General features: G+C 47.0%; 1 protein-coding gene across 8 annotated transcripts in view; it reads left to right on the forward strand.

Moving 5' to 3' along the window:
* The window catches only part of CTBP2 (C-terminal binding protein 2), a 59,066-nt gene that overhangs the window by 11,306 nt on the left and 19,933 nt on the right, over window positions 1-27,827 (forward strand). Inside the window, exons 1-2 of one of the 8 annotated variants that reach the window (XM_021400382.1) lie at window positions 25,882-25,896; window positions 26,040-26,130. The exons of 1 other annotated variant lie outside the window; for it this stretch is intronic. Coding sequence is in view for 4 of the 7 variants with exons in the window: in XM_021400377.1 (XP_021256052.1) it covers window positions 14,125-15,813 (1,689 nt within the window). In the remaining 3 variants the exon portion in view is untranslated. 6 more of the 8 variants (XM_021400377.1, XM_021400385.1, XM_021400384.1 and 3 more) reach the window with 6 other exon arrangements.

Here is a 27,827-nt window from a genome sequence, read left to right on the forward strand (position 1 = left end):
GCTGTCAGACTGTTAAGGTAGAATTACCTCACTTGTCCTTGTTTTTTACAGCACTCAGAAACAGCGAGATCCAGGTCCACGGCTAGATCTCCCATCTTCTGGGTTGACACGAACTACAGTCGTGTTGGTGTTGAAATATTGGCAAGGGACACACTGGTTCCACTCATTCCTCCCCACAGTCACGTTCACGGACTGTTTAATTACCCAGTGTCATGTCCCACACTGCTGGCACGAACCCTGCCCTGCTGCCCTTGGGGGTTTGGGTAAAGCTCAGAGTCCTCCACTCCCACACAGCCACCGCTCTCCTTCTTAAGGCTTTGGCAGGGCAGAGGTTTGGCTGTCTCACAGCTGCTGCTTTGTGGATATGGAACTTGACCATCTCCCGTAACACTGAATATTTTCTAAAAATGGGTGGAAGTTGATAAATCATTCTTGAAGTATATCGGAGATGGAACTTGATGGTCCCTTCCAACCCAAGCCATCCTATGATATTTCATACACTTTGGAGCAGATTGTTAGAATGGCTTTTGTTTTGTTGATGTGTGATGATGAGACAGTTGCTGTTAATTGTTCTTTATTAATCGTGTGTTACAGTGGCACAGCTGACTCTTACCTTCCATTTATTCAATTTTCCAGCAGAAGTCGGTAGCTAACCTTTTCCTATTGTAGCTCACGTGAAGTTACCTATGATGGAAGTCAAGCGATGGCAAACAACCTCTGACTTTCAGGTGTACACTCTGATACTTCTCTTATGCAAACTGACACTCATGAAAGTTTTACCATCAGTAGCAAAAGCAGAGCAGAGTATTATTTTAGGAAAAATATCGTAAGTCGAGTCTCTTAAGGAGCTCCAGTTTTTATCTGCTTTTGAGATGAACAGTGGCCTGCAGGGTAACAATTTGCTGTATTACTTGAATGCCAACCAAGTGAAATAGGTTTTGCTCTTGGATGAAAGCGCAGAGCTCACGTGGGAGTTGTACTGCATCCATTTTAGCAAAGTGTGTGGGGTTTGTGGAGCTTCCAGGGAGTGTAAAATGCTGAGCAGTGGGACAAGGTGGGTTTTGGATGGATGGATGTGTTATGTATTGCTTGCTCCAGCGTGCCAAAGCTGTTGCTCTACACTTTAGCTTTAGATCAGGGTGAGCCTCATGCCCTCCTGCACATGCAGAGCCCCGTGAACGTGCTGAGTATTGCCCAGGAAGCAGCAGCATTGGTGGGGAGCTGAATGCCAAGCTCAGAGAACAGCTGACAGGACCAAAAAATCAGCTCTTTGTTTAATCATGTCATACAAAAAAATGGAGAAGCAGTCCTGCCTCTCTAATTGACCCATCCCAAACGAGATTCGTGTGTGAGCAGCACTGCGTCCCCGGGCAGGACACGAAGCCCTGTAGATTTTGGAGGGGGGAAGCACAGCAGAAAAAGGTGAGGAGCCAGGAAGGGGTATCCAGAGTGTGCTGAAGCGTGGAGCTGCATATTTCTCCTTTCGAATGTCATAAACACTCAGGTGTACTACAGTATCTCATCTTCAAAACTTACTTTGAACTCGACTTAAAAGAGTTGTGTCAGCTGAGCCTGGATGTTCAAAAGCCGCCTTCCCGGTTTGATGTTTACTATCAGATCGAGCTGCTGAGTGTACAAGAAATTCAAAAGGATTGTACGACAAACCTGCTAACAGAGCTTTAGATGTGATTGAAGTTTAGATTATTTTCCTCTGATATATGAGCTTTTTTCTTCTTTCTTGGTCAGAAGATATTCTTTCTTAATCTGTAAGCATGCAGAAGACATAACTATTTAAAGTATACTTTGTCATTTGCCAGCTGTGTTGTGATTTGATTTTAGGGGTGGGATTCATGTTGTAAGACACTTGTATTTATAAGCAACAGATCATGACTGTGCGCTGTAAGCAGCATTATAAAAGCTCCCCTGAAAAATGCAAAGGGCATGGGATTTCACAAAATACTGGGCTCGTAGGACTGCAGTATTCCATACTGACATCTCTGGTGGCTATTTTTTGTTAAAGACACCTAGTCTTGGATTATAGCAGAGGAAAGCACAGAGGAGCGGATGTTCCAGCTGCTGAAAACACACCTGAAACAACAAGCTTTTCTCTGGGCATTGTCTTGAAAGGTCCACAGAGTACGTGGTGAAATACGGTGAGAAATTAGGCAGCTATTGTGGTGGGCTGATGCGAGGAGCCTTTTCTGACAGCGTGCTGCTCGCTGACAGTTCCCATCTCTCCATCAAGCCAAGGGCAGTGTAGTCCAGAAAAGTCACCTGTAGGGTTCCTGTTGGGTTGGTGTTTGGACTTGATGGTCTTAGAGGCCTTTTCCAACCTGAGTAACTCTATGCGTCTTTGTTTAGTGGAAGCGCTCGTGCAGTTTCTCTCTTTAAACAAACAGGTGGAACGCAAAACTGTAGAACTGATGGAAAGCTGAATGTTTTGTGTGCAGTACACAGGGGATTTCTGTGCTTGTTACGAGGTTGGTGTGCTGTACCATCCCTTTCATGGCACGCTCAGGAAGGGATGTCAATCAGTGCGGCAGGCTGGTGGCACCTCTGGAGCTGACCCATCCTCAGGCTCCCCGCTGCATGCTGTAAGCTCTGTCCAAAGAGTGCTATTAGTGCCCCAGGTCTGCACCGTGCTGCACAAACTGCCACCGAACAGCAGTTCTTAATAGGGGGCTGCTGGAAACATAACAGGCACATGTCGAGGGAAATAGCTTACAAACTGCCGCGGCACTAAAAGAGCGTTTTAAGAAGCTGCAGTGTTTCTGTGTCTCTGTTAAATGTGCATCTGGCACGGAAAAGTGATCCAAGCTGTACAAAGGGTGGTATCTCTGAAAATGCCTTTATGTGCAGGTTTATGAGCCTTCCAGGAAGAAGGGGAGGTTGGTCTCATTGCATTACACCGTGCTCTGTCTTTGTATGACAGAGCTCCTTTTCCTGCTAAGCAGGCTGTTTCCAAGGGGTGAGCTGTGCACCAGGTAACAGGCTTTGCTCTGTAGAAAACTACGAGTGGGATAATGGTCCATACTTAAGGAGGTAGATAAATATTAGGGCAACAGCCTGCATTAATGGCATTTGGAGCAGCCTGCTAAGAATTAAACGAGTTTGTGGTGCCCATCAGAGCGAAGCGACGCCTTAGCACACCCGCTTCTTTCTTCTCTGGTTGTCCCACAGAGTTTGGGTGCCGATGCTGTAATTGGATCCATGTGGGTGGAAAGATGGATCCAGTGAAGGGCTGGGGTTTTGGAAAATAATGTGCGGAGCGGTTTACAGAGTTCCTGTTTGTGGAATCGTGGCTAATTACGTAGCGAGTCCAAATATGCCTTAGAGGTGGAGCTGCTGGTGCTGTGTCTAGTTAGAGTTGTCCAGCACCCCTTAGTTCAATTCTCTTCCCATTCGCTTGTAATTTTGCCACTTTTTACATTTGTTTGAGCTGAATTTTTTCCATTTCATGATGAGTTTTTAGTGAATTTGAAAAAGAAAAAAAAAAGCTCCAGCAAAGACTGTTGAGCCGTGTCGAAGCGGGAGATGTGGAGGAATGTTGGTTTTGCTGCGTTGGAAACAAAGCAGAGCCCCCAGTGTGCAGCGTGGAAGTCGCAGTGCCCTCCTGCTCTGCTTGGGAAAAAAAGAGTCTAAATTGTGCAGCGGGATGTGCCAGGAGCGTGCCCGCTATTGTTCCCAAATTTGGGGCCATTTCTTGGCCTTTGAACACAGTGATGCTCACACACGTCCTCATTGGACACTGGTGAACACTTGGGTGTGCTGTCACCGGGGGGGACTCCTCTGCATCCCCCTCAAGTTGCATGGTGCTTTGGGTACTCAACGGGGACAAGGCAGTAGTTGTGGCACAGCCGGGATGCTGATGGCAGTGTCTTGCCTCTGTGTAAAGCACAAGTTTCCCAACCCCACTGAATTCCTCTTCAGTGATCCCCAGTGCTGCCTCTGCTCTATAGCATTGCAGCTGCGCTGCCCTGCTGTCTGCAGCTCCGGTGCCATGAAATTTTAATGCTTGGCTTTATAGGTTAAAGTTTGAACTGACATTTATGAGTCAGTTAAGCTTTCAACACACACCCAGAAAGTGGCAGCCCTGAGATGAGCAAGAAGCAAAGAAGAAAAATAATGGCAAGGCCAAGTGAGCCCAGGCATTTCCTGATGGAGTTCTCACTTTAGAATTTGTTGTTATCTGGTGAGGAATCGTGTCCTTACGCATCACCAGAGCTGTCAGCGCCTTGTACAACTGCACAACCATTGGAAGTGCCCCACAAGCTCTTTGTGGCTTTTGTTTGCTTTTAGGGCCTTTGGTGTGTCAGATGGCTGATAAATGCCAGCACAGAAACATCATACTTCCAGTGCTCAGTGCATGGGCCTCTTGGCTTTTGGAGCTACAGGCTTCTAATCCCAAGGTGTTTGCCTTCCAGCCGCTGTAAATTCTAGGTGGGATGGAGGACTCCCCTTTGTCATGTTTCCCCACCAGTTTTGTGGCTGATCAAGGGAAGAGGAACAGAAGAGCTTAAGAGTCATGCAAAATCGAGGCAGACTTGGCAACACTTTGCTCCTGGCTGGGCCAGTGGCTCATTATTTCTTTGGTTGCAGTGGTGGTGCTGGTTGTGGATTTTGACCACGGCCTCATTAAGGAAGGTTTCTGCATAGGACACCTGCTGGTTAAAACAAAGCACCCAGATCTGGAAAGGAGCTGACGTGAGGGTGGGAGCAGTGGTGGGAGCCCCTCTGTGAATTGCAGGAGGGAATTTGGGGAAGGAAGGGATGGTTTTATCATCAACAAATTTATCTTGGCTGTGGCTCTGTGGGGCTGGTTAAGTCATTTCAGGGTGGGCAGGAATTCCACGTTTCTGCCTGTGATGGAAGTCAATGCAAACCATATACAGTAGTAGTTGAATAAATGCACGATGTAATGCCAGGTATGCTGGCAAATAAAATCTTGGACCTTTGTCAGGGGTGCTTTTTACTCTGTGCTCTGTATTTCAGTTTCTCGTCCTTAAAAGTGGGCTTAATATCCCCACAGTCAATTATTGCTTATGATGCACTTTCTTATCATTAAAAAAAAAAGCCCTCGACAAAAGTGCCCCTAAAGAATTGTCATGGTTCTGGCTTTTCAGCAGTATTTGAACAGCATGTCCTTGAGATTTGGGCTCGCACACCAGTAACAACAAAGACCAGAGCAGGTCCTCATTCAGAAAGTGCAATCCATTTGGGCTGAAAAATAGAGGAGCATTGCCTGTGGAAGCACAGTTTGGAAAATGTAATTAAAAACTACCAGGTGGTCAAAATGAAAGTTGTACAAGGGAACTGAATTCTGGCAGTTTCTTGTTTCCCGGGCCATAGTGTTTAGTTAGTATGGTATTGTGTAGGAAATAGCCAGTTATTAGACACTGTGATGCTTGTAATGCTGTAACATTGAGTTGTTTCAGTGCTTGGCATTCCTGTCTGCAGGTCTGGAGAGGGACTGGGCAGCACTGGAAAGCTGCTTGCTCCTAAGGATAATGTAACTGTGGCCAAAATGAGTATGTTTGATATTTGGGTGGAGGAATTTTCTTCCATTCTTGGAAATTTGAATGCCAAGTAGCATCTGATAATACTTATTTTTACGGCTTAGAAATAGAATCCTATTATCTCAGGAAATTCTTATCACCACTAGTCATTTGATGAGAAACAATGAGTTGAAGATGATATCAAATGTGGAAGAAACTGCTTGTCCTGAGTAAAACTGACTTATTTAGAACAAATGTAGAGCTTTATTTTTGTCTGGTGGCTTCGACTTTCTTTGTTCCATGATTATAAAACACAGTACCAGGATTTCCCCCCCGTATAAAGCTTTTTGTGTATATTGTTTTCAAGTTTCCACCTCGAAGCACATAAGCCATCGGGCTTTTAAGGAAGGCTGGTTGCCACATTTTGCCTAGAAAAAAGGAAAAGTTCATTTGTCAGATGCTCTGCCATTGCACCCTGTGCTGATTTGATTTCTCTGAAGTTCTGTTTGGCTGCTCTTAACTCCTCACCAAGAGTCCATATGAAGTCCATCAGCCGTTATGGAGGTTTCAGAAATCACTTCAAATTCAGACAAAAGCTGGACTACGACTTGTTTTACCAATTTAGGTATTGGGAAGTGTTTCACTCAGCATTGTTCTTAACTACCCATTAGTTAATAATAGTATTTGTTAAAATTTTAAGATTTTTTTTTTAAATAAGACAGAATCCAATGGATGAAGAGAATTCTAGCAACTTCAGTGGGTTCGCAGACGTTATACAAACTTATTGACGTTGTCCCATGATTTTCAGCCCTTTTGCTGGGCAGCGCCAACCATTTGCTCTATGTATGAGTGGACATTTTGTGCTTCGTGGCAGGGGTGCGGTGTATCTCCTATTTCCCAGTAGGCTGTTGTCCTTAGAGCAGCGAGGCGTGGGCTGCTCGAGTAGTTTTCCAGCTTTGTGTAGATTTTTTCTATATACATTCACTTCTGTGCAGTCTATCTCCAGTGACATGCCACGGGGGGATACGCACGACAAGATGTAGGACTTGAGCCAGATATGAAGCCAGCCTGACAAAATCCCCCGGGCAACCGGTAAAGAGTAAGACACATTTAGATAAGGTTACAGGAAGAAAAAAATCATGAATTTGGTATGCAGCCTCTTTGTAATAGATATGTGAGTCAAGCTATTACAAGATGTAGAGCTCCCATTTCCTGTGACTTGAGTGCTGTGTGCACATAGGTAGGAAAAAATGCTTCTGTTGTGTTGTCCTTGCATGTAAGCCCATATTTATGACAATTTATTATGCATTGAACTCTTAAGTCCACCTTGTATTTTCCCATTTTCTCCAGCCTTAAGACAAGGGTCCATGTAGCAAGCTTTCTAACTTCACGTTATTAATTAATGATCACAGCTGATGACTTCAACACCGTCAATTTTCATCCTTACCACATTTCCCATTTAAATTAACTGGTTTGTGGATTAACACATTGTCATCGTACCTGGCTTTCTTCTCTTACTCTAAATCCTCCTCCTCATCTGAAGTTTTCTCAGAAAAACAGCAGTATCCCTGGACTAAGCAAGGAGATGTGGAGCGAAGGTATTGTGGGAGCGCCAGCCTTGGGGCAGCCCCGTCACCATGTTCCCAAGCTCTGGAGTTTGGGAGCGCTGCCAAGGCTGCCTCCGACATGCTGGGCTGGAAGTTGACTACTTCACCTTTCCAGATACATGATGGGAAAGGATCAGTCCTCAAGGACCCATGAGAATGGGATGGATTTTCCTCCCAAACACCAGGAAAAACTCACGTCTGTCTCCTAAGGGTTGACTACGTCTGGATCCAGATCAACCTTTTAGGTTTGATACTGACTCTACTGACTATTTACCAGTAAATATTTTGACAGGAGTGGGACATCTGGCCATATAGTAAAATAAAGCTGTAGAGAAATGCATTGCACAACTTTTCTTTTATGCTTTTTGGTATCTGCAAACAGATGTAGTGGATCTCTGCCAAAACAGTGAAGGTTTTCATTATGTGTGTTACATCTGAGAGCTATCTTCATAGAGCAAGTTTTCTAGAGTTGGCTGTGAATTTTTGTTGCCTTAAACTTAAATGGCATTGATAATTTCTTAATGACACTATCATGTAGCCAATTAGCTTAACGCGATTAACTTGCGTTGTCTTTTTTTTAGGTTGTCTTATATACTCTCTACTGCCATCTAGCACCTCATCTTAATAATAAATAGCTTTGGTTCGCAAAACAGCTGGTAGTTACAGCTTGGCATCCATTTCGGGGAGAAAATAGTGTCACTGCCTGCTGGTGTTAACAGCTTTTGGAGTGAATCAGCCAATCAGCCAGAGCAAGGGGCTGGGGCTGCCAGCTTTGGCCTTGGGGTCATCCCTGCCATGCAGGAGCCATCCCCATGGAGGGTTGGGGAGTGCAGTAAGACGTGCCTGCAAGGATGGTCTCTCCACAGTGGAATCTTTAATTATTGCAATGAAATAATAAAATATCTCAATTTTTAAAGAAAAAAAAGATAGTTTTTAGCCAAAATAATGCATATAAATGCATATATATATATATATTTTTAATTGTGTTGAGTTTGCAAGGAAGGTACGTATTTCAAGCTCTTGGCATCATCAGGGAAAGTAAAGCAGGGAGACAGCCTGCTCTCCAGCCTGTTTATCTCCTCAGGACCGTGTTACAACCTAGTAATTAATTATTTTTTATGCAGAGCCCAGACATGCATGGCAGAGTTCAGAATTACAATATATATTCATTTAACAATGGATTTCTCTCCTGCTTTCTGGGACAGATACAATTCCCATGCTTTTCATTACATGTGCTATTTGAATCTTGATCCTGAATTCTTATTAAAAATGATGAATTTTGACCTAGAGGTCTAATACCTAGTTTTGGAGACAAGGTGCTTGATGTGATTTCCAGAGGATTATTTTTAAGAGCGTTCCTAGATTAGATCTTCACAAATTGTTGAGTGATGCGCCCAGTGAACCTTGTCTGCTGGCTTTTCGACTGCCGTTCAGCATCCAGATTGATTTTTGTTTTGTAGTCATTGGCAGGGTGCAGTTGCATGGTATGGGGATGCAGCTGATGTATTTATTATCCCTTTGTTGAACCAGGGATGTCGCAATACTTTTCATGCTAACTTGTACTGGACTCTCCCAATACTTGAAGGCAAAATTGTTTCCCATTGAAGACTCAAGAGCCTGTAGGGTTCATTCTGACAGCTCAAAGTATGTTTTGCAGCTGGGCTTCTTGTTTTGACATGCGAATGCCTTTTGGAAGTTCCGTAGCTTCTCACATTTATTTGCCGCAATGCAATTTTCAACCCATGGGGTAAATCAGCCCGGCTTTGCAGAGAGCTGGGGCGATGAGTTCCTGTGTGCCCCTTGAGGTACTCGTACCCTCATCCTGTGATACATGTGGGGTAATTTGAGGTAGATATATCCCTCAAATAAAAGCCAGAGACTTGCTGGCACACACATGGCGCGATGCGAGTCGTGGTGCTGGCTGGCAATGGCAAAGGTGACTGTAGTTTCCTTGTCTGAAATACCTATATGCTTGTTGTTCTCACGCTACTAACTGGTGGGAGCTGCCCGTTTTTGGAAGCTGATCCCAGTTCCAAATCCCAGTTGGGCGCAGCATGAGCGCATCGCTGGGCTCGTCACGCACGTCAGCCAGCGGTTACTTCCACCCATCCCCCAGCTGGGTTACACACGGACATCAGCTTTTGTTCTGTGCTCTCAAGTCATCAAAATGCAGAATTACAGGAGGCAATGGTTGTTTAATAATCAGCTGATCTTTAGAGTGTTCTGTTGTAACGCACTGAGTTGGTGGGGGTTTTGTTGAACTTACAAAGCATCTACGTTTTTGGTTTGGAAATTGGTAAAAGCATGTGGCATGGCTTCAAGCACTGAGTGCTTTCAGATGCCGTTCTGTTCCTTTGATTATCGAAAATGATTTCTGCACAATCCCGCTAATTTTTCTCTTTGTACGCCTCTAATTTCGGGAGACCATTAGAAAGTCCATCTACGCGGAGTGCTTATTGCCACCACGAGAGAGATTTCTGCAGAGCCAAATTTTAGCAAATGCAGTCATTCCCGAGGATTTGGAGCATTTTTCTTCCTGCGTTTCTTCCCCCAGATATCTCTTTAAGATTTGTGCACGTGTGTACATCGCTTGGAGCTCACGCTACTCCTTTTCTTCTCCATAGCATCCATTGTTTGGTGTCATGTAGCTCAGCACCAGCCCAGTTCTGCTTCCCAGTGCCCTGGGAGCTGTACACAAGGAGCAGACACCCCAAAAGGCTCCCGAGCCCTGGGTACCATCTCTTGCTGTCCTTCAGGTGCAGGCACCGAGGGCAGAGCCACTTATCCCCCCGTTAGCTTTGTGGTGCTTTGTACCTTGTCACCTGAATTGTATTACAAACGCGGATTAATCTTAACGCCATCTGAATGTGGTAGGGCTGTATTATTATATCCCTCATGATGGAAGGGGAACCTGTGACTAAGAAATTAAGCAATTTGTGTGCTGACAGTGGCAGAGTGAGGTATAAAGCCCGGGTTTTCTGATACCTGCTCTGTCCATTAACACGAGATGCAGTTATTCTCTGGGGGATTCCTCACTACCACAGGTAGGGTTTCTTTGCCTCATAGGGGGAAATAGCCTTTCCAATACTGATTTACCTTAGCTTTAGTCACAAACCTGGCAAATTGACACTTGGCAAATGTTGTTTCAGTTCTACATTCTGCCAGAAGAAAACAATTTGGGAGAAAAAATCAGCACTTTACTATGTTTAAGAAAAAGATCACGTTTCCAGCAGAAACAACATTTAAACTTGTACTTGAAAAGTAGTTTAACATAATAAAAAGCAAAACGAAGAGAAAGTGTACTATTTTGTTACCCACGGTGATTTTTCCAGCAGCTTGCTCTCAGAATTCAAAATGAAATGTTTTATATCATTGTGAATTACACTTCCCATCCATTCTCCCCCGAGTCAGCGCTGCAGACACCAGAAGATGTTGTTTACAAATTTGTGTTGCAGATTTAGCATCCTGATTTCTTATCACAGTTTTTACATGTGTAACAGGCTTTCTCCTCGCTGGAAGAAAGCTGAGCTCCCTACCACTGTGGAAGATGCTTGTTCCAGACCCACTGGGAATGATTTCCAGAAGCAGAGCTCATTCCGTCTGTTTTGACCATGGTGTTTGAGCGCTGGGCCCTCCTTTCTTCTCCTCTGTTACCTTTTCTTTTTTTCTCAGAGGAGACTTCTTCTGTAGTTGTTAGCAAAATGTACTATATATTATACCAGCACTAAATTGAAACCCAGCATACCGAGTCAAAACTGTGCATTTTTCATGTGATCTGAAATACCAGAGCATTTAATCTCTTGATCAGCTTTTTTTTTTTTTCCCTTTTGCTTCTGTATGGGTTTTTTTCCCCTAAGTACCTCTAGAATTAAAAGATAAAGGGAAAATACATTTTTTGCCTGTCCAGCAGCCCTTGTCTCCCCCTCTCAGCGGGAGTGCCGGTGCCCGCGCCCTCCTCCTCTCCCCGAGGTGGAGCTGGGATCAGTTGGGTTGCACTGGGTTGTGTTGTGCTCTTGTACCTCCACACCCTCTCCTGGCGATCGCCGCCTGGTTCTGAGTTGAGAAATAGCTGCAGAACTACTGGTGTGTGCATGGGGAGCTGCTGTGATGAGTGCAAAAGGAAGGAAAATAGAAGAATCTTACTGCCCATCTGTAAATACTCCATTCCCATAATTTCTTACGTGTTTCTTGACTCGGAGTGAGTGTAACATCCTACCAGAAGGACCTCTGCTGTGTGGCTGCAGGGAGAAGGACAAGGCCCGCAGCCCCTGATCCTGTAGACGTTTCCCTGGGCTTAGCATGGAGCGCAGGAATCGGTGATTTGATCCATGGAGGGCCGTGTGCATACAGTAAATCATCCATTATGCAAGAGTGCTCCTGGCATTGGCCCAAAGTTGAAGTTTCCTTGCTTGTGTGGAGCAAGCATGATCCGAGTCTGTCCCGCTGCCCCAAGTCTTGCACCTGGAGGGACTGATGCAGTGGTGCTCGGGGTGTGCAAGCTGCCCCTGGGCTGGCTGATCCTGGAGATGGATCTTTGGCTCCTGCTGAACCCACACAGGAGCAGGGCTCAGCCACCTTCCCTGATCTGTTGGGCTGGGTGAAGCTTCTTCATGTGCCCATCTGGCAACCCAAGGGCTTACTGAAGCCTTTGGTTTTTTCAGAGGCAGTAAATGCTCAGAGCTCCCTTCTGACTTCCCTTGCAGTTGTTCAAGATGAACGCTTACAGAATTTAATTTCTCCATGACATGTTTTTTTCCCATTGCCAATTCGGGCTTAGCATGGTGGCTAAGTTCATTACCAATTTCTTTGAAAACAATGGTGGAAGATGCCCTTGATCTATAGACGAGTATTTTATTATTCTTGCATATACATTTTTAGGACTTTTCTTCTGCTGCTTCAGAGCAAACAAATGGAACAGATCTCTTCGTATCCAGTGGGGAATACATTTTATTCTTTACCAAAATGTTGTTGTAATAAAATGTTTTTGTTTGTTAGAATGTTCTCTGTTTTATTTGTAAGCCACAAATGTGTCTTCCCATTTTGATTCTCACAAAAGAAGAAATTTTCCAATGTGCCTTAAATTCATTAGTTAATTCAATATGATGCCAATCAGATACTCTCTGTGAATTGCATAAATAATCTTTTGGGGCCCATGTTTTGCATGTCTGTGTAATATCCAACGTAATTTTAAAGACTGTGGTTCTTGGGGACAGAATTGGAGGAGAAGATGTTTGAAGAGGATTTGTAATATTTACTGCAATAAAGAAATTTAGGGATTACTCAAAGATCCCGTCAGTATTTGGGTCAGAAATAGAGCCTTGAGGCATTAGTATGATAGGCAAGTAGAAGCATTAGAGTGTATTAGTGATTTAGCTATCATAATAGCACAATAGTCTATCGTGTGATGGCTAGTGCACTAAACATTTATTGTGGATTAGCAGTGAAAACACACAGGCTGTCTTGCAAACAGACCCAAGGTAGCTGTTCCCCCTTTGCTGAGTCTGTCCTGGAAGGCATGTGTTTGAAGTGAAGAAATTTGTTATTGCTGCAGAGAAGGACAGAATTGTTTCCTTCTAAGTGTTTTAATTAGAAAAGGAAAATGTTGCTTCACTCAGAATGATTCGCTACGTAAGTACTGGATGACCTGTTCTTCTAGGAAAAGGGATTTGTGAGTGAAAGCAGCACATGCTAAGTTAGATGTGTGTTTTGGGGAGCCATTTTAATAGCTCCTCTGAAAATGGTAACTCTGTATGGAAATTTTTATTATGTTTCCAAATGACAATTTTCTGTTGCATAATTCCATCTAAATCCTTCTGCGTGCTCCAACTATAAAAAAAAAAGACTTAATCCATATGAATACTGAAAGACCGCTAGATACAAATTGAGTTTTGTCTGATGTCTCTGAGTGTTTTTCTGTCTCATAAACATGTATTTTTTTTCTGAAGGAAACAGGAGATAATAGGCAGAAGTCTCTTACTCCTTTTCGCTTTGTAGGGCCGGGGTTTAGAGCCTTTGATCCTCCCCTCCTTGGCCGTGACCTCTGGTAGGGTCTTAAAATTATACATTCCAGATTACACCTCCACAATTTTCTGTCCTGGGATGATGAAAGGATTTGTGTATTATGATAATAATGTAAAGAATCCTTTAGGTGCCTAGTTAGTATAGTTAATTTGAAACTACAACAAAAAATGCAATTTCCAAAGCAAATTAGAATATCCATAAAGTGTTAAACAGATACCTAACTAATTTCTAATCACTGTTGTATTCCTGAGTATCCAACACCGGTCTTTTTATAGGCCTGCCTGCTTGCTCCCATTTAATTTGTCCTTAGCTGTATGCAGTGGATTAGCATTTCATCAGAGCGGATTAAGATTGAGCTGACATTGGAGCTTTCCTTTTTATTTTTGTACGTGCGCGTGGGGCCGTGCGGATGCGCGCACGTTCTGTTATCTCACCGCCCATTCTCCACGGGTGCTGGTGCGGATGGGAGCGGTGAATTTACGAGGAAGGAGACAACTGAAACCGACGAAAAAATGTGTCAAAAGCAACATGCAAAAAAAAAAAAAAATCCCTTGGGGGGAGAAATTGCATTGAGATTGCTGGCTGGCTTGGTGCGGGAGATTTCATCGGGCTAAAATGATGTCACATGGAGCAAAGGCTTTAGCGGTTTTATTTAGCCCCTAATCCCCGCGCTGCTCGGCCAGTTGTCCATGTGAGCGCACTGTCCTGAGCGGCAGAGGATAAAGCATCGGAGCCGAGCACGGCAGCCTCTTCCGCGGCCGTGCTGCACGGGAAGGTCCTTCCCCCACCACTGTGCAGCCAGGCCGGGTTACATGCTTCGCCTCCTAAAGTTTCGAAGAATTAATAATTCAGGCGACACTTGGAAAGATAAAGCCGACGGTCGGCTTGTGAAGGGAGGGCTCGAGCCGGGCACGGTCTGCTGTTGATGCTGGCTGGGGAAGTGGTGAGAAGGAAGGTGCCTCCACTTCTCCGTCCCTGTGGGAGCAAGCGTTGCGGCGGTGATGCCCATCCCCAGCAAGCACCCCAACATCGGCCGCTCGCAGAGCTGGGATGCCGCCGGCTGGTACGAGGGCGCCTGGGAAGGCGAGAATGCTTTCGAGTACCAGAGGCCGCCGGGCCGGAGGAGCTCCCTGACCTACGGCGGCGAGGGCGGCTGGTATGAGCCACCGGGCCTCCGTGCCAACGATATCATCTTGCAGGGCGGTGCGGAGCTGAAGCAAGAGGCGTACCCCTACCAGGATGCTGCCTTTGCCCCAGGGCCCCTCAGGAAGGGCTCTGTCCCTGACTTCACCTACTGTGACCGGCAGGCAGTCATGGCGGGACGGGGCACCCAGGATTACTACAGTGACCCATCCTTGTCAGCTAGGTCACCCAAGGACCCTCGTTGCTACCAGGCGATGAGCCGGCCACCGGCGGGCTACGGGATTCCAGGCAGCCGGCTATCCTGGGACCAGGCCCCGGGCCGCCCACCTGCACCCCCAGAGGCCGCCCGCCACTACAGGGACCCCAAAATGGCCATGGATGGGCAGCGACTGCGCAACAGGGACGTCTCGCCGGCACGGTACGGCACGGAGCCCCCTGGCCTGCGGTATGGAGCGGAACCACCAAACTTCCCTGGTCGTCCAGCCTATGGCGATGGGGCTGAGCGGCCTCCCGAGGCGGCGGGCAGCAGGCAGGCCGTCCCCACGTGCCTAGTGGTGGATCCTGCTGGTGGCTATGGGCCAGGCCGGGAGGCCACCAGCACCAAGGGCCCTTACGACAGCTACGAGGCAATGGCGGTGGCACCGACGCACCCGCCAGTGCCCACGGCCTTCCCCGGGCAGGAGGGGAAGAGGAGCTTCGACCCCGAGTTTGTGGCATTGCTGCGTGCCGAAGGCGTCTCGGAGAGCACCTTCGCTGCGCTACTGCAGCAGGGCTTCGACTCGCCCAACCTGCTGGCCATGATGGAGGAGAACGACATCAAGTCGGTGGCTCCCAACCTGGGGCAGGCGCGTGTGCTGTCACGCATCGCCCACAACTACAAGGCCGAAATGCAGCTGCAGCGGCAGGAACGGAGGAGCGGATCGCTGCGCCCCAGGACCCGCTCCAACAGCTTCAGCCACCGCAGCGAGCTGCTGGGCGACTACGGGGTGAACGTGGGCTCGGGACCAGCTGCTGATGGCCTCACTGCCCCACAGCCTCCATTGCAGCCACCTTCCCCAAGGGCGGGGGAGATGCACCGGCGGCCATCCAGCGCCCCGACCCAGCACCTACTGGAGACCACCTACCCCACCGGCACTCCGCAGGGGCCGCAATTCCTTTCCAATTCTGGATACAACACGCCCCTGCCTTGCAACGTGCCCCCACGACCAGCCTCCACCTATTCCGCTCCTGCTGGCACACCTATGACCACGGCCAACCCGCATGCCAGCCCCAAAACGGCATACCCCACCACCTACACCGTGCCCATGGAACTGATGAAGAGAGAGCGGACGGCGGCATCACCAGCCCCCAGCCCGCACGGCAGCCCGCAGCTCCTCCGCCGGCCGGGTGCACCCGGGGATGGCAGCCTGGCCCCTGCTGGCCCCACGTTCCCCGCACAGCTGTCCCCATACCCGAAGCTCAGCAGGCGCACGGGGCCTCCTGTCATTGTCTCCACGATGGCATCGCCCGAACCAAGTAATTTTCTAAGGATCTTTGTGGTAGTTTAGAATCACCTTGTTGTTGCTTGTGTGAATTCCTAAGGAACGTGGGCAGGTGTAGTCGGGTTTTGTGCCAAAATACTAGGTGCCTCCCCTATCTAGAAAAGGGCTTCTTTGTAAGGCTTCACAGAGCAGAGATGCTGGTTCTCCCTGTGTGTGTTTTATTTGCTCAGCTAACTTCAGCTGACAGTGAGCGGCATGTCAGGTAACGCGGCCGTGGGTGAGCTTTCCGTCCTGTTGTTTGTGGAGAATGGGAGATTAGATACTGCACTCGCTGAGCAATTAGGACCACGGGGTTTGCTGCAGATCGACTTTTTACCGCTGTTATCAGGCACAAATGTGTTCCTCAAGGAAATAGTTAGCATTGTTTTGACTGAATTCATCAGATAGCTAATGGCGTTACTTGGGAATCGACTTACCTTTGGCCATTACCTAAGTCTTTTCTTCTTATTATTAATTTGCTGTTTTTTCAGGCATATAGAATAACCCCCCTGATTTCCTTCTGGAGATGCCTATAAGGGAAGTGATATAGCTGTTAAAGTAATAGGGCTGTGCTGAAAACTAAAAGCCTGTCGTTAAGCTCTGGAACAATAAAAATGAATGGTGGCTCCTCTTCTCCCTTCCCTTTCCGCAAGCTGAGCTACACGGCCCAGTGGCTTGGGCAGGCTTAGGAGATACTAGCCCCAAAAATATGCCACTAAGTAAGGGGAAATTTAGAAAATCCATTCATTTGTGGCTTGACTTGTTTGAAAAATGTACAGAAAAACCCTTGAAATGTTTTTTCCTGGTAGTGAGTCTATGGGCAGGGAATTTTCTCTCTGCATAGTTCAGCTGAACTGCCGTACAAACAAGTCTCAAACAATGTACCCTGCAAGCACACACATACAGAGCCTTAATAAAAGTCTCCCATTTATAGGCGTGGAAACAGTGCCAAACCAGTGATGACATTCCGCAGGAATCTAAATAAAGAAGGATTTTGTGAGTGGAAGTGATAAAGTTGTCAAAATGCAGCCGGTTGGCGCGCCCCTTTCCCTGCCTTACCGTAATTACACGGCTCGAGAGGGGATGCCCTTTCTTTCATGCTCGTGCATCCTTTACGCAGCTGGAGTAAGGTATTGATTTATAGCAATACTTAAATATTAGGCAACGCGTTTTGTGTCGACACTATTCAGAGGCAGAAGTAGCACATCCAGGCAGTACTTTGAAATAGGCACTTTCCCAGAGCCCCAAAGAAGGACAGAGTGGCACAACGCGGGGAGCACGAGTGCGTTAGCGTATTCGCAGCGCGATCGATGCGAGCGACCGCAGTAACATGTCGGAGCAGCCTCCTCTGGAACCAGCAGCCGCCCCTTCCTGCCATTTGTCTCCTATATAAACCACAAACCTTATTCTCTAAAAATCTATATATTGTCTATTTTCTTTAAAAGAATTACCGGTGCGCAACAAGAGGAAGCCGGCAGCGTTTCAGTGCCGCCGAGCTCTTTCTCACTACTCAAACCTCTTTTTTCTTCCCCCCACAACCAACTCATTTGCATGAGGATGACATTTGTTGCTCCAGTAATTTCATCTGATAATGGCCAGCTTGCAAAGCGGATCTGAAAACATATTCCTTAATTATGTGTTGCTAAGCAACCAGAGGGTTTGGACATAATCACAGAAAGATTATCTTCTCATTGAAGTCCCTGAAAGGTTTAGCTGAAGTAGGACCTGTAAAATTGTCTTCATTTTTATTTATCTCCCCTTTTTATTTTCCAAATAGCCGGAGAGGTTTTCTTCCCGTTAAACTGTATTTTAAAAGTAGAAGCCAAGGTAAGACCCGCTGCAGAGGGAAAGGCCGTGGCTGAGGAATGGAAGGCGTGGCGGTTCTCCGTCCTCGAGCGGTGCTGGGGAATTACTGTTTAAGGAACACCATTGCTAAGGAGCGTTCTCACTTGCAGGCGAGGTGATAAACGAGCATTACAAGTACGTTAGTGTGTTTGCACAGCATCGGGTGTCTGGCAGAAACCTGACTAAATCCAGGAACATCGTATTTACCAGCAGGAGGAGAAAGGACGCGTGTCTGGGAGCCACGAGCTCTCTCCTGGCTGTAGCTTTTGCTGTGGATCCGTGAGTCACGAGGTGAAAACAAGTTCAGTGTTCAACTCCGTCTCTAAATGGCTGCAGATATTTTCTGTCGGTGTAGGTTAACGTCGGCTCGGTCAGCAGAGAGTTGTAAAATGTCTGCTGTAGTCCACGGATGTGTTGAAGGTTGGTAGATGAATAGAGGTTTAAAACAGATCGTTTTGTTGTTGGTTTTTTTGAGAAGTCTTGCTGGGCTGTGTGTAGCAGTCTTTTAAACTGAGTTTGTATCCGGGTACCCAGCTGGTGGTTTTGTGCCAAGCTTTGACACTCTGCGGTGCATTTTTTGGTACGAGCAGTGGGATCTATTGCTGCAGCTTTTGGGCTTTGATGCAGTGTTCAGGAAAAGCTAGATGGATTGTCCTTCCTGGGAATGGCGATCCCTGCCCCAAGCCACAGCAGTGGCAAGCAGAGAAAGAGCTGCAGCGTGTATGGAAGGTGTTGCACAAAAGGAGAAGCGAGGCCACTCAGCACCCAAGCCAAGGAAGAGCTGGTTAAAACCCCCTTCTCCTGCACAGGGAAAGCCAGGCTGGGGATGGCTGCCTTCCCTGGGCAAGTAATGCTCTCCAGTGTGAAAGGAACTCACCTTCTGGTTTATCAGCTTAGAGCCCAGCTCGAAATGCCTTTCGCTGCGATTAGCTTAGCTGTGCTGATACTGTTTAACACCTGATGGTGATTTGTTTTATTGGCATTTTCCACCCTGTGACAGACAAAAGTGGTGTTAACCATGTATTGGTTGCAGGCTGAGAGGGCATGGTCGGGGGCAAGAGCCTTGACTGTTGTTCAAGGGTGGTTGAAAGAGCTGAATTTACCCATTCTTTTAAGAGTAATGTGTTGAAATTGTAATCACTTTTTATGGGCAGAGAGAGTGTAGCAGTGGTATTTCATGCGCAATATAAATTTCCTGAGCATTTGTTGATGTTGGTTTGTTCTCTGCCCAATGTACCGTATAGCGAACAGTTCAGAAATCAGCTGCAGGTTTTCTTCACTACATTTTCTGTACAGATTGTACCATGTAATCACAATGTATACATGTAAAGCAGCTCAATTAACAATCCAGACTGAAGCAGCACCACAGCAAGCTCCATGCACTGAATAAATCTGATTTAATTTGCACATTGACCTGACAGACCATGGCAAGTCCTTGGAGCCATTCCCAAGGAGTGTGTTCCTCCAGGTGAAGTATGTCTGCATGGCATTCACGGGCAAAACCATGGGCTAATTATTTTAACTGGGACTGTAACTTCCATACAAAAACATTTGACTGAAATCAGCAGATGTGCCTTGCTAGTGTCTGCTGTCCTGGCGGTCATGGTATCATTTGCGGTGTGGTATGAGTACAAGATGGGAGTAACTCGCTCTGAATTTGGGCAGAAGGCTCACAAAGGCCTGGCTTAGCATCATTTGTGTGTGCAAACTCTCACCAGCCCCACTGTGGTAGATGAGTGTGCATATGTGTGTCGTGTGTGGGACTTGAAATTGGTGTTACTAGAGCTGCTCTCGTTAACGGAGTGCATAGCTGGAGCACGGAGCGTGCAGGAGAGGAGCTGCAATCTGACTTGAAAAAAAACACTGACTATCTTGGCCAGTATGAACACAGGATTCACTGATTTCAGAGAACACGCTTGTAAAATACTTTTTAAAAGTTGAAATGCGCTTTTTATAATGGCTTTATCGAAAGCAATATAAAGTGTCAAACTCATTCCAGGTGCAATTCATTGACTTTAGTGCCATCGCAATAAAAATGAGTTTGGCCTGTCAGTGGAGAGCATGTTGTCGACGCACAAGTGTTGTCATCTTCAATTTACACTTTCCTCTTACCCCGTAGATCTCTATCATTGTTAGAACTTCCATATATCCAGAGCATTCTTTGGCTATATTTGCTGACATTTTTTTTTTGGCTTTCTCATAAGTCGTTTCCATAGCTACAAACTTAGCGTTCGTAGAGGGGAAAAAATGTTAAAGGTTTCCGATCATTATTATATTACACATTTTTATATTTCTTCTTGTCTCTCTCATAGCATTACCACCACAGACCATTTTAATGGAAATGCTGCACAACCGAATTGTCTGTTATTTCGAAAAGTGGAGTGGGTGCTGAGGTGAATCCTTAAAAAGCAGAAGAGCAGAATCATTAAGCCACTGATTTAGAATAAATGCTGCAGACACAGGACATATATTAGTAATGTTTGTATATTGCACCTTGCAGATGAGCCTTTGACTTGTGCACGTAAATAAAACCTGACATTAACAGCATTCCACTGGCTTTTGGTGAAGAAAGCTAATTTATAACCTCTTCTGCCTTCTGTTTCTAGTGCTTTGTTACAGATGAAATGTTGATGTTTTTATTCACATGCTCTTTTCTGATGCAGTGGTGCTCTTACCTCCCCAGTGAAGCCAGGGCAGCGGAGCTGAGCAGCCAACCCATGCCCAGCTTGCTGGGAGCTGCGCCTGGCTCCATGGCAGGACCCTCATCCCATGCGCTGGAGCAGCTTGATGCAGTACAACAGCAGGTTTGAGAGCATCCAGGGGCCTCGCCTTCCGCACTCGCAATCCAATTAGCTGCTGCAGAGCAGATGGAGCGGATTAGTGCCTGGCTTGCCTTCCTCCACCCTCTCCCCCGATGTGGAGGGTGTCGAGGGCAACAATCGGCTTATGTGTAGGTCTTATGGCACATCAAGACGTGGCTCCAGCTTTGCCTGCCTGGGGTCACACTATGCCCAGTGGGCTGGGTCCAGGTCTCAGGTAGCTGGGAAGGTCTTGACCTAAACTTGGAGACTGGGAGGCCAAGGGCAAATAGAAAAGTAGAGGCAGCCAAAGAGGGGCTGGGAGAAGGGGCAGATAGTCGTAGGCCAAGGCTTTGAACTAAAAGAAGAAAGGTTTAGGTTGAATGTCAAAAGGAAGTTCTTTACTCAAAAGATGATGAGGCCATGGCACAGGTTGCCCAGAGAAGCTGTGGCATCTCTGGGCATCCCTGGAGGTGCCCAAGGCCAGGTTGGATAGGGCCCTGGGCAGCCTGAGCTGGTGGGTAGCAACCAGCCCACAGCAGGGGTTGGAACTGGATGGGCTGTAAGGTCCCTTCCAACCCAAACCCTTCTGTGATTCTATGAAACCAGTAGGGCTTGAATGGTTGGAGCTGATGAGGGTCAGTAGCAGAAATGCTAAGTCACAGCCTGAATCAGTGATTGAGCACCTGGTGGGAAGGCAGGGCCAACCCAGGGGAGCTCAGGTGCACGCAATGCAGCTGAGTGACTGGAAGGGCTGGAGCCAGGATCCACCCCTTCCCAGACCTCATTTAAGTGTTGACAGTGGGGGCAAGGGTATCTTGCTGGAGATCCCTGCCTATCTGAGGTCTTCTGAGGGTAAGCAGTCTTTTTCCTTCATTTCTGTATCTGTGGGTGCTGCACTGGGGCTTGTCCTCATTTGCTGCTGCCAAAGATTTTGTCACCTCGCTGTTCTTGCTGTATTTTCCATCACATTATAGTGTTATAGGGTCCTTGGTAAATACTGATTGAACTGCCAAGATGGCTGTCTGACATTTTATTTATACATATGGATATGTACACCCAAGAAAATAGGTAGAAAAACTCTCAAAGTATTATCAGTGCATTGGTCATTATCCGTTTGGATCCCCACTTCTGCACAGTCAGAAGTGTTTGCCAGGAGTGGTTTGGTTTGGTTTTCAGGTGGTTTGTTGTTTCCTAGGTTGTCGTATGGACTGGGTGAGTAAGTAAACAGAAGGGACTTTGCTTGGACAGCAAACACAATGATAAATAGTAATTTAGGGATACACTTTCAACCAAAAGAAGTCAGAAAAAAGAATATCAAGAGAGGGTCCCATTGAAATATTTGGGATGCATGAGCTTGGATATTAAGATGGAACCATGGGTGCCAAGGAGCTGCGTGGGGTTGTAGGGCTGGGGCTGCAACAACCTGGTGATGTACCCTTGGCACCTTTACTGGTCTTCTTAACCCCAACACGTGTCATGACGCTTGTTCTAATGCTGCAAATCCCTGTGCAGTTTCAAGCTGCCTCCTACACGCTCCTCTGCTGACCGTAGGGATTATTATTGGCCTTTTCTCATGGCGGCTCTTGTCGGAGTCTCTCACTATCAGCGATGGAGGGGGGGAAAAAAGAACAGGGATGGAAATGTCACACGCAATCATCTGTAATGTTGCCTGCCTTCCTCTGAATGCTTTATTATAAAGTTGAAAATGAATATTCAGAAAGTACAGCAGTTCATGCAAGTGCATGTATTTTGCTTTGTCGATGAAAGGAGTCTTGATTAGTGTGTATTATAGAAGATAAAAGGGAGTATTCAGTGTGGACAGCAGGGAGCTTATCTGCATCTAGACTGTCCCTCTGGGACAATGAAGTAATTGGGAAAACCTAACCATAGCTTTTATTGTCCCACCTATCGACCTCTAACTTGTTCTGTCATTGAATTCTTGGTCACGTTGGGTAGACCTGAATAAGAGTGGAAGTCGTCAGCTTAAGCGCTGAAAGATTTGGTTTAAGGATCTCAGATCCCATGTCTTGCTTGTTTTAGATGGCTGCCGTTCTGTTTCATCAGCAGTCTGGGCTGAGAGGTCCCAACCACGGAGTTGCTGCACCAGCACCAGTGGTTTGCTGCGGAGCAACCTGTCGTGCTCTGTCAGCTCGTGTTTATCCAGCAAGGAGAGGTTTTCTGTACTTGCTGTTCCTCCTTACAGCCATGTGGCTTGTGCCCTAGCAGCCCCACGTGCTGCGTTTCACTTCTTTAAATCCAGGTTTCTGGCTTTGAAGCTCGCATGAGAAGAGCCAAAGAAACGAATATTTCTAATATTTGAGAATTTCTTTCTGGAAAAGCAGTTTCCGAAAGTGAGCAGTGAGTGAGGCTGTACTTCCATCTGAATAAATGGAAGTTTTGCCATTCGTTGCGGTAGAAGAAAGATTTTTACCCTCTCCTGCAGAAGCAATCAGCTCCACATAACTTACCTTTATTGCATTTCTTAAAATTAGATCTACAAAACCAATGGTTTCTTTAAGCAAGAGGAGCTGTAAATTTCATGCATTGAATGCCTGTGCATTATTAAAAATAATAGGTTATATTTGTCAAATGGATAATGAGTAGGTCTCTTTCCCTGTTTTTCAGTATTTTAATGAGTACAGGAAATGTTTGCTATTTATTTGCTTCCAGATTTTACCAAGGAGCTCTGGAGATAATTGTCAAATTTCCAAATGCGTATCAATATTTCATGAAGCGCTGTTTTTCCTCCGTGCATCAAGGAGTTGGGCTATTAGCACTGGAACCACTCCTGCAATGCCATGGCCCCATGTCCCACCGTGTTCCCCTCCCCTTTGCCCCATGCCTGGGCTGTGCAGGTCGGGGTGTGCCTTACACAGATACTGGATCCATCCAGGTCATGCTATGGAAAAAAAAATTCCACCTTTCTTACCAGCAGCCAATTAAATGCTCTTGAATTATTGAAGCTTAGATTGCTTTTAAATAGAGTAGTGTTGTGCATGGGTGTTGGCTGTCCACCTTTGAGTTTGTTCTGTGTGGTCAGCTTGACTGGGACATGCGGTGCTGGCTGTGTGTTAGCAACTATTGTTCTGGTTTGGATGCTTGCCATTGGAAAGTGGTTTAGTTGTGTATACATAGAGTGCTTTCTTCTTCTTTGCTTCTGATATGTCCGTTTTAAATGAAATTCCTGTTCTCGTTATTAGGCTACTTACCATGTTTCTGGTTCAGTCCCCCTAAAACTCAGATGTGTCAGACTCTGCTCCTATTAATGAATGATAAGCCTGTCGAGCACATTGCAATGCTCTTGAGAAAGAAAACATAACTCAGAGGGTGAAAATGATTCATAGATACGGGCCCATTGCGTGCTGATCTAGGGAGTGCTGTACAAAAATAATTGATAAATTGTTGTGGCTTTCTAACGGTTATGAATAGCTGGGTTGCCATACATGCTTCGCTAGTTACAGCTGAGAGGTGGCTGTGCAAAGAGCAAAAATTAAGACTTTAAGCTGCATTCAGTTGAGACGAGTGTGGAGCATCGGCATGGAAACCTAAAAGGGTACAGAGAGCTGGAAGGTGGCTGGAAATTGCACCCAGGTCTCCAGGCTGGATGTTAGGAAACGTTCTTTCTGAGAGAGTGGTGATGCAGCGGCACAGGCTGCCCAGGGAGTGCTGGAGTCACCGTCCCTGGAGGTGTTCCAGAGCTGAGGAGATGTGGCAGTGAGGGAGAGGGCATGGTGGGGGTTGGCTGGGGTTGGGATGGGGGATGCTAGAGGCCTTTTCCAGCCTTAATGACTCTGTGATTTTTATGACAGCGGGAGATGCACATCTGCTGTCACAGCATGTCCCAAGACCTGTGGGTCAGGAGACCCATGAGGAGCTTGCTTGGCTGCTCCATGGTGAGAGCAGTGGCTGTCCCCTGGAGAAGGAGGGGTGAGTTCTGGGGGAAAGGCAGAGCTGGCATTGAAGAAGATGCCTAGAAGTGGCAAAAGATATCAGAACTGGCATATTTGCCTGGCTGTATTTTGGGTTAATTTTAAGATAAATGACAACGTGTCGCTGTCCCTGGAGGTGTTCAAGAAATGTGTAGATGTGGCACTTAAAGATATAGTTTAATGGGCAATATTGGTGGTGGTTGGACTGGGTGATCTTAGAGGTGTTTTCCAACTTGAGTGTTTCTGTGATTCTGTGCTTTGCTTCTCTGGGCTACAGTCAACCAGAGCAGGTCAGTTGTGAGGAGCTATTAGCAACACAAATCATGGTGTCAGCTAAGGAGGAGAAAGAGAAATGGCAATTAAACAATATTGGCGTGACAGGAGCGTGTGGAGGTGATGAATTTCTTGTGGCTCAATGTCATAAAATTCCAGTCTGTAAACAGGGAGATTTGTCAGGGAAGGTGGTGCTCAGGGTCACAGGCAGGTAGGTGCCTTGTGAAGTAAAATGCATCTTCTGTAGGATGTGCAGCTGAGAATGAGATGAATCCAGAGGAGATCCATTGACTATCTTGCATTTTTCTCTCTTGGCAGTTGTTCCGTGTTAGTAGATGAGCTTTGTCCTGGTGAATGCAAAGGGAAGTTCCCTCCTCTCCTGGTGTGGAGTGAATTGGTGTCCTTAGGCCCAGTGGTGCTGGGCAAAGGCAGCCTGACCAGCTGGATCCACATGTGCGTGTGGTATATAGGCAGCTGAGCAGGCTGGGATCAGCAGGGAGGGGGCCTGGGCTCTGGCAGCTGCCAAGAAGGCGAGCGGATCAGCAGAGCCATATGGAAGGCACATCTCACAGAAGGATTGGAGGGACAACGTGGGCTCCTGCAAGGCTCAGTGCTTGGGAGGTGGTTGCGCAGTGCAGCTCCGTGTTGCACAACCAGTTACAGTTTGGGAAGAGCACTTCAGTGAGAGCCAGAGGGATACTCCACGGCTCTCCCCGGGGACAGCAAGAGGCTTTTGCTGCAGGAAGGTGTGCCAGTAAGGAAGAGAGCTGCTGTAACTCCTTCCGAAAAGCCTCTCCTGCTCCTCCCAGAGGCCTCGGGCTCCGGAGCAGCAGCTGGCCTCCAGAAGATAAGCAGTTTGCAATGCAATCTCTGCCTTGCTCGCAGTCGTTTGTGGTTCGGCCGTGGGTTGCTTGCACCAGATGCCAGGAGTGCTTAATTCCCCTCTGTGATGCCCCTCTAATGGGTGGAATTTGGTTGTTCGCCGCACTCTGGGACACTTTCCTGGGGAATCTCCAATTTCCTCTACTCCCACTCCGGGAAAACATTAGGCTCATGGTGTTAATATGCCTCTTGCCTATTTGTTTGTTTAATCTGTTCATAAGGCATCTAGCCAAGGCACTGACCAATGAGTACGTACCAAGCAGTGCTGCGAGCACAGCAAGGCTGGTAGAAGGTAGGAGAGCAGAAGAAAGGGGCAAATACTGGAATTAGCAACAGCAAGCCAACCAAAATGCTGCAGCTGGACGGGCAGTACCCTGAAGGTAGACAGTTTCCAAGAAACTGTTTCGTGCTTGCAAACAGCTCTGCTGGTAACATTCACAAAATGTTTGTAATTTGAATTTTTTTTTTGCAAGCTCCTCCTCCCAAATTCATGTAGTTATGTGCTTTGTTTGTTTACTTTCAGCTTCTAGCCTTAATAGTTTCAGCATATCTCTGACTCCAGTCCATCCAAAGCCCTTTGTGCTGCAGCAGGGCGTACAGCAGGGCGGTGTTTGGTGAGTCCCGCGGCTTCGGGCTGAGCAAGGTTCTTCAGGTGGAATTTGGAAATACTATAACTAGAAAGTAGATTTTAAGGAAATGGATCCCCAGCTCTGGGATTTTGACTTTACACACGCTGTTCATAATGTGACCTGTGCTTTGCTGCCCTGAGTCTAACTGCACTTTGCTCCTGGCTGGGTTGAGTTGGAGCAGATGACTTTTGAAGGTCCCTTCCAACTCAAATATTCTATGGTTCTAGTAGGACAGGGGGAAATAGTTTCAAACTTAAAAGAGGGAAGATTTAGATGGGATATAGGAGAAAAGTTGTTTACAGTGAGGTGCTGCACAGGCTGCCCAGAGAGGTGGTGGTGCCCCATCCTGCGGACACCCAAGGTCAGGGTACAGGCTCTGAGCACCTGATGGAGCTGTGGGTGTCCCTGTGCATTGCAGCGGGTTGGACCAGATGGCCTTTAAGGTCTTTTCTATCTGAAATGGTTCTGTGACTCTATCTAAGCTAGTTTTGTAGGTTTGATGGCTATGTTCCTGTTGCAGAGGTGTTTGCGACCCTGGAACTCCTCGAGTCAGAGACCTTCCGTGGAGTTCAACCCCTCCTTGTCCAATTTAGGTGATTCTTTCTCATCTCCCACGTGGAAGAGAATGGAGAGGAGGCTGTCTTTGGGATGGTTTTGTTGGAGCTGCTCTCAGCAAGCCCAGCTTGCCCTGCCGCCATGTCTCTGCTCTCACCAGCCTGCAGACCGCAGCTTCCCTCCCACCAGCCCCCTGCGTTCCCGTTCCTCCTGGCAGCTGCTGTGAAGCAGAACCCCTTGCTCAGCCACACAAGGTAGCAGCCCATCCCAGCAGGGAGCCTGCACGGCCCTCAGAGGCCGCGGCTTCATGTGCAATTACAGTAAGAGCGTCTCAATCCCACCCCTGGAAGCGGTCCATGGCCCATGTTTCTCCTTGGCCAGAGCCTTGTGCTGAGGGGAGGGGTCAACATGCTGCTTGTCTGCTGCAGCCAAGGAGCTTGCTGCACAGGTTGCACATTTCCCCTGTCGTTCCCAGACCTGATGACCCACAGTGATGAGCCAATAACTACACCTGGTTTTGGGGGGCAGTGGGGCTGACTGAGCCATTTTTGTTTCCTCCGTAGCTTCAAGTGCTGCCATTTTTACTTGTTCTCTGCCTTGATTTCAGCAGCATTGTGTTTTCCTCCTCCTCACGAATGCAGCCAACTTTCTAATTAACCAAAGCACTGTGCAGCCATTGTGGCTGTTTGTGGAGCTCTTTGTCCATACCAATGTCTCCTGCTCCCCAAGGAGACTTTGTTCAAGTCCCCTCTGCTGAGGGAAAGTTGGAACCTGGGCTCGCTTCATAAGAGCTCCAAGTCCAATACCTCTGGCTATGACAAATACTGTTGGGTTTATTTTTCTGTCGTATTCTTACACGAGAAAAATAGTTACGAGAAATAAATATCGCTTTGTGCTGGGTTTTACTGCTTACTGGGCTTTGAGCCTGGAAGGATTTAAAAGTCATCATGCTTGAAGGGAAAGCTGCAGCGAGTGAGAGGAGGCGGAGGGCTGCTGCTGCCAGCTGTTGTGATTTGGGAATCGCTCGTCCTGACCAATGGAAGGGAGATGTGGGGGCAGCCAGTGCAATGGGGGCAGTGGAGAGCCCCAGGTTCATCATTCCCTTCATATTGTGACACTGTACATGC

The sequence above is a fragment of the Numida meleagris genome, chromosome 5, assembly GCF_002078875.1.
Source record: "Numida meleagris isolate 19003 breed g44 Domestic line chromosome 5, NumMel1.0, whole genome shotgun sequence".
NCBI lineage: Eukaryota > Metazoa > Chordata > Aves > Galliformes > Numididae > Numida > Numida meleagris.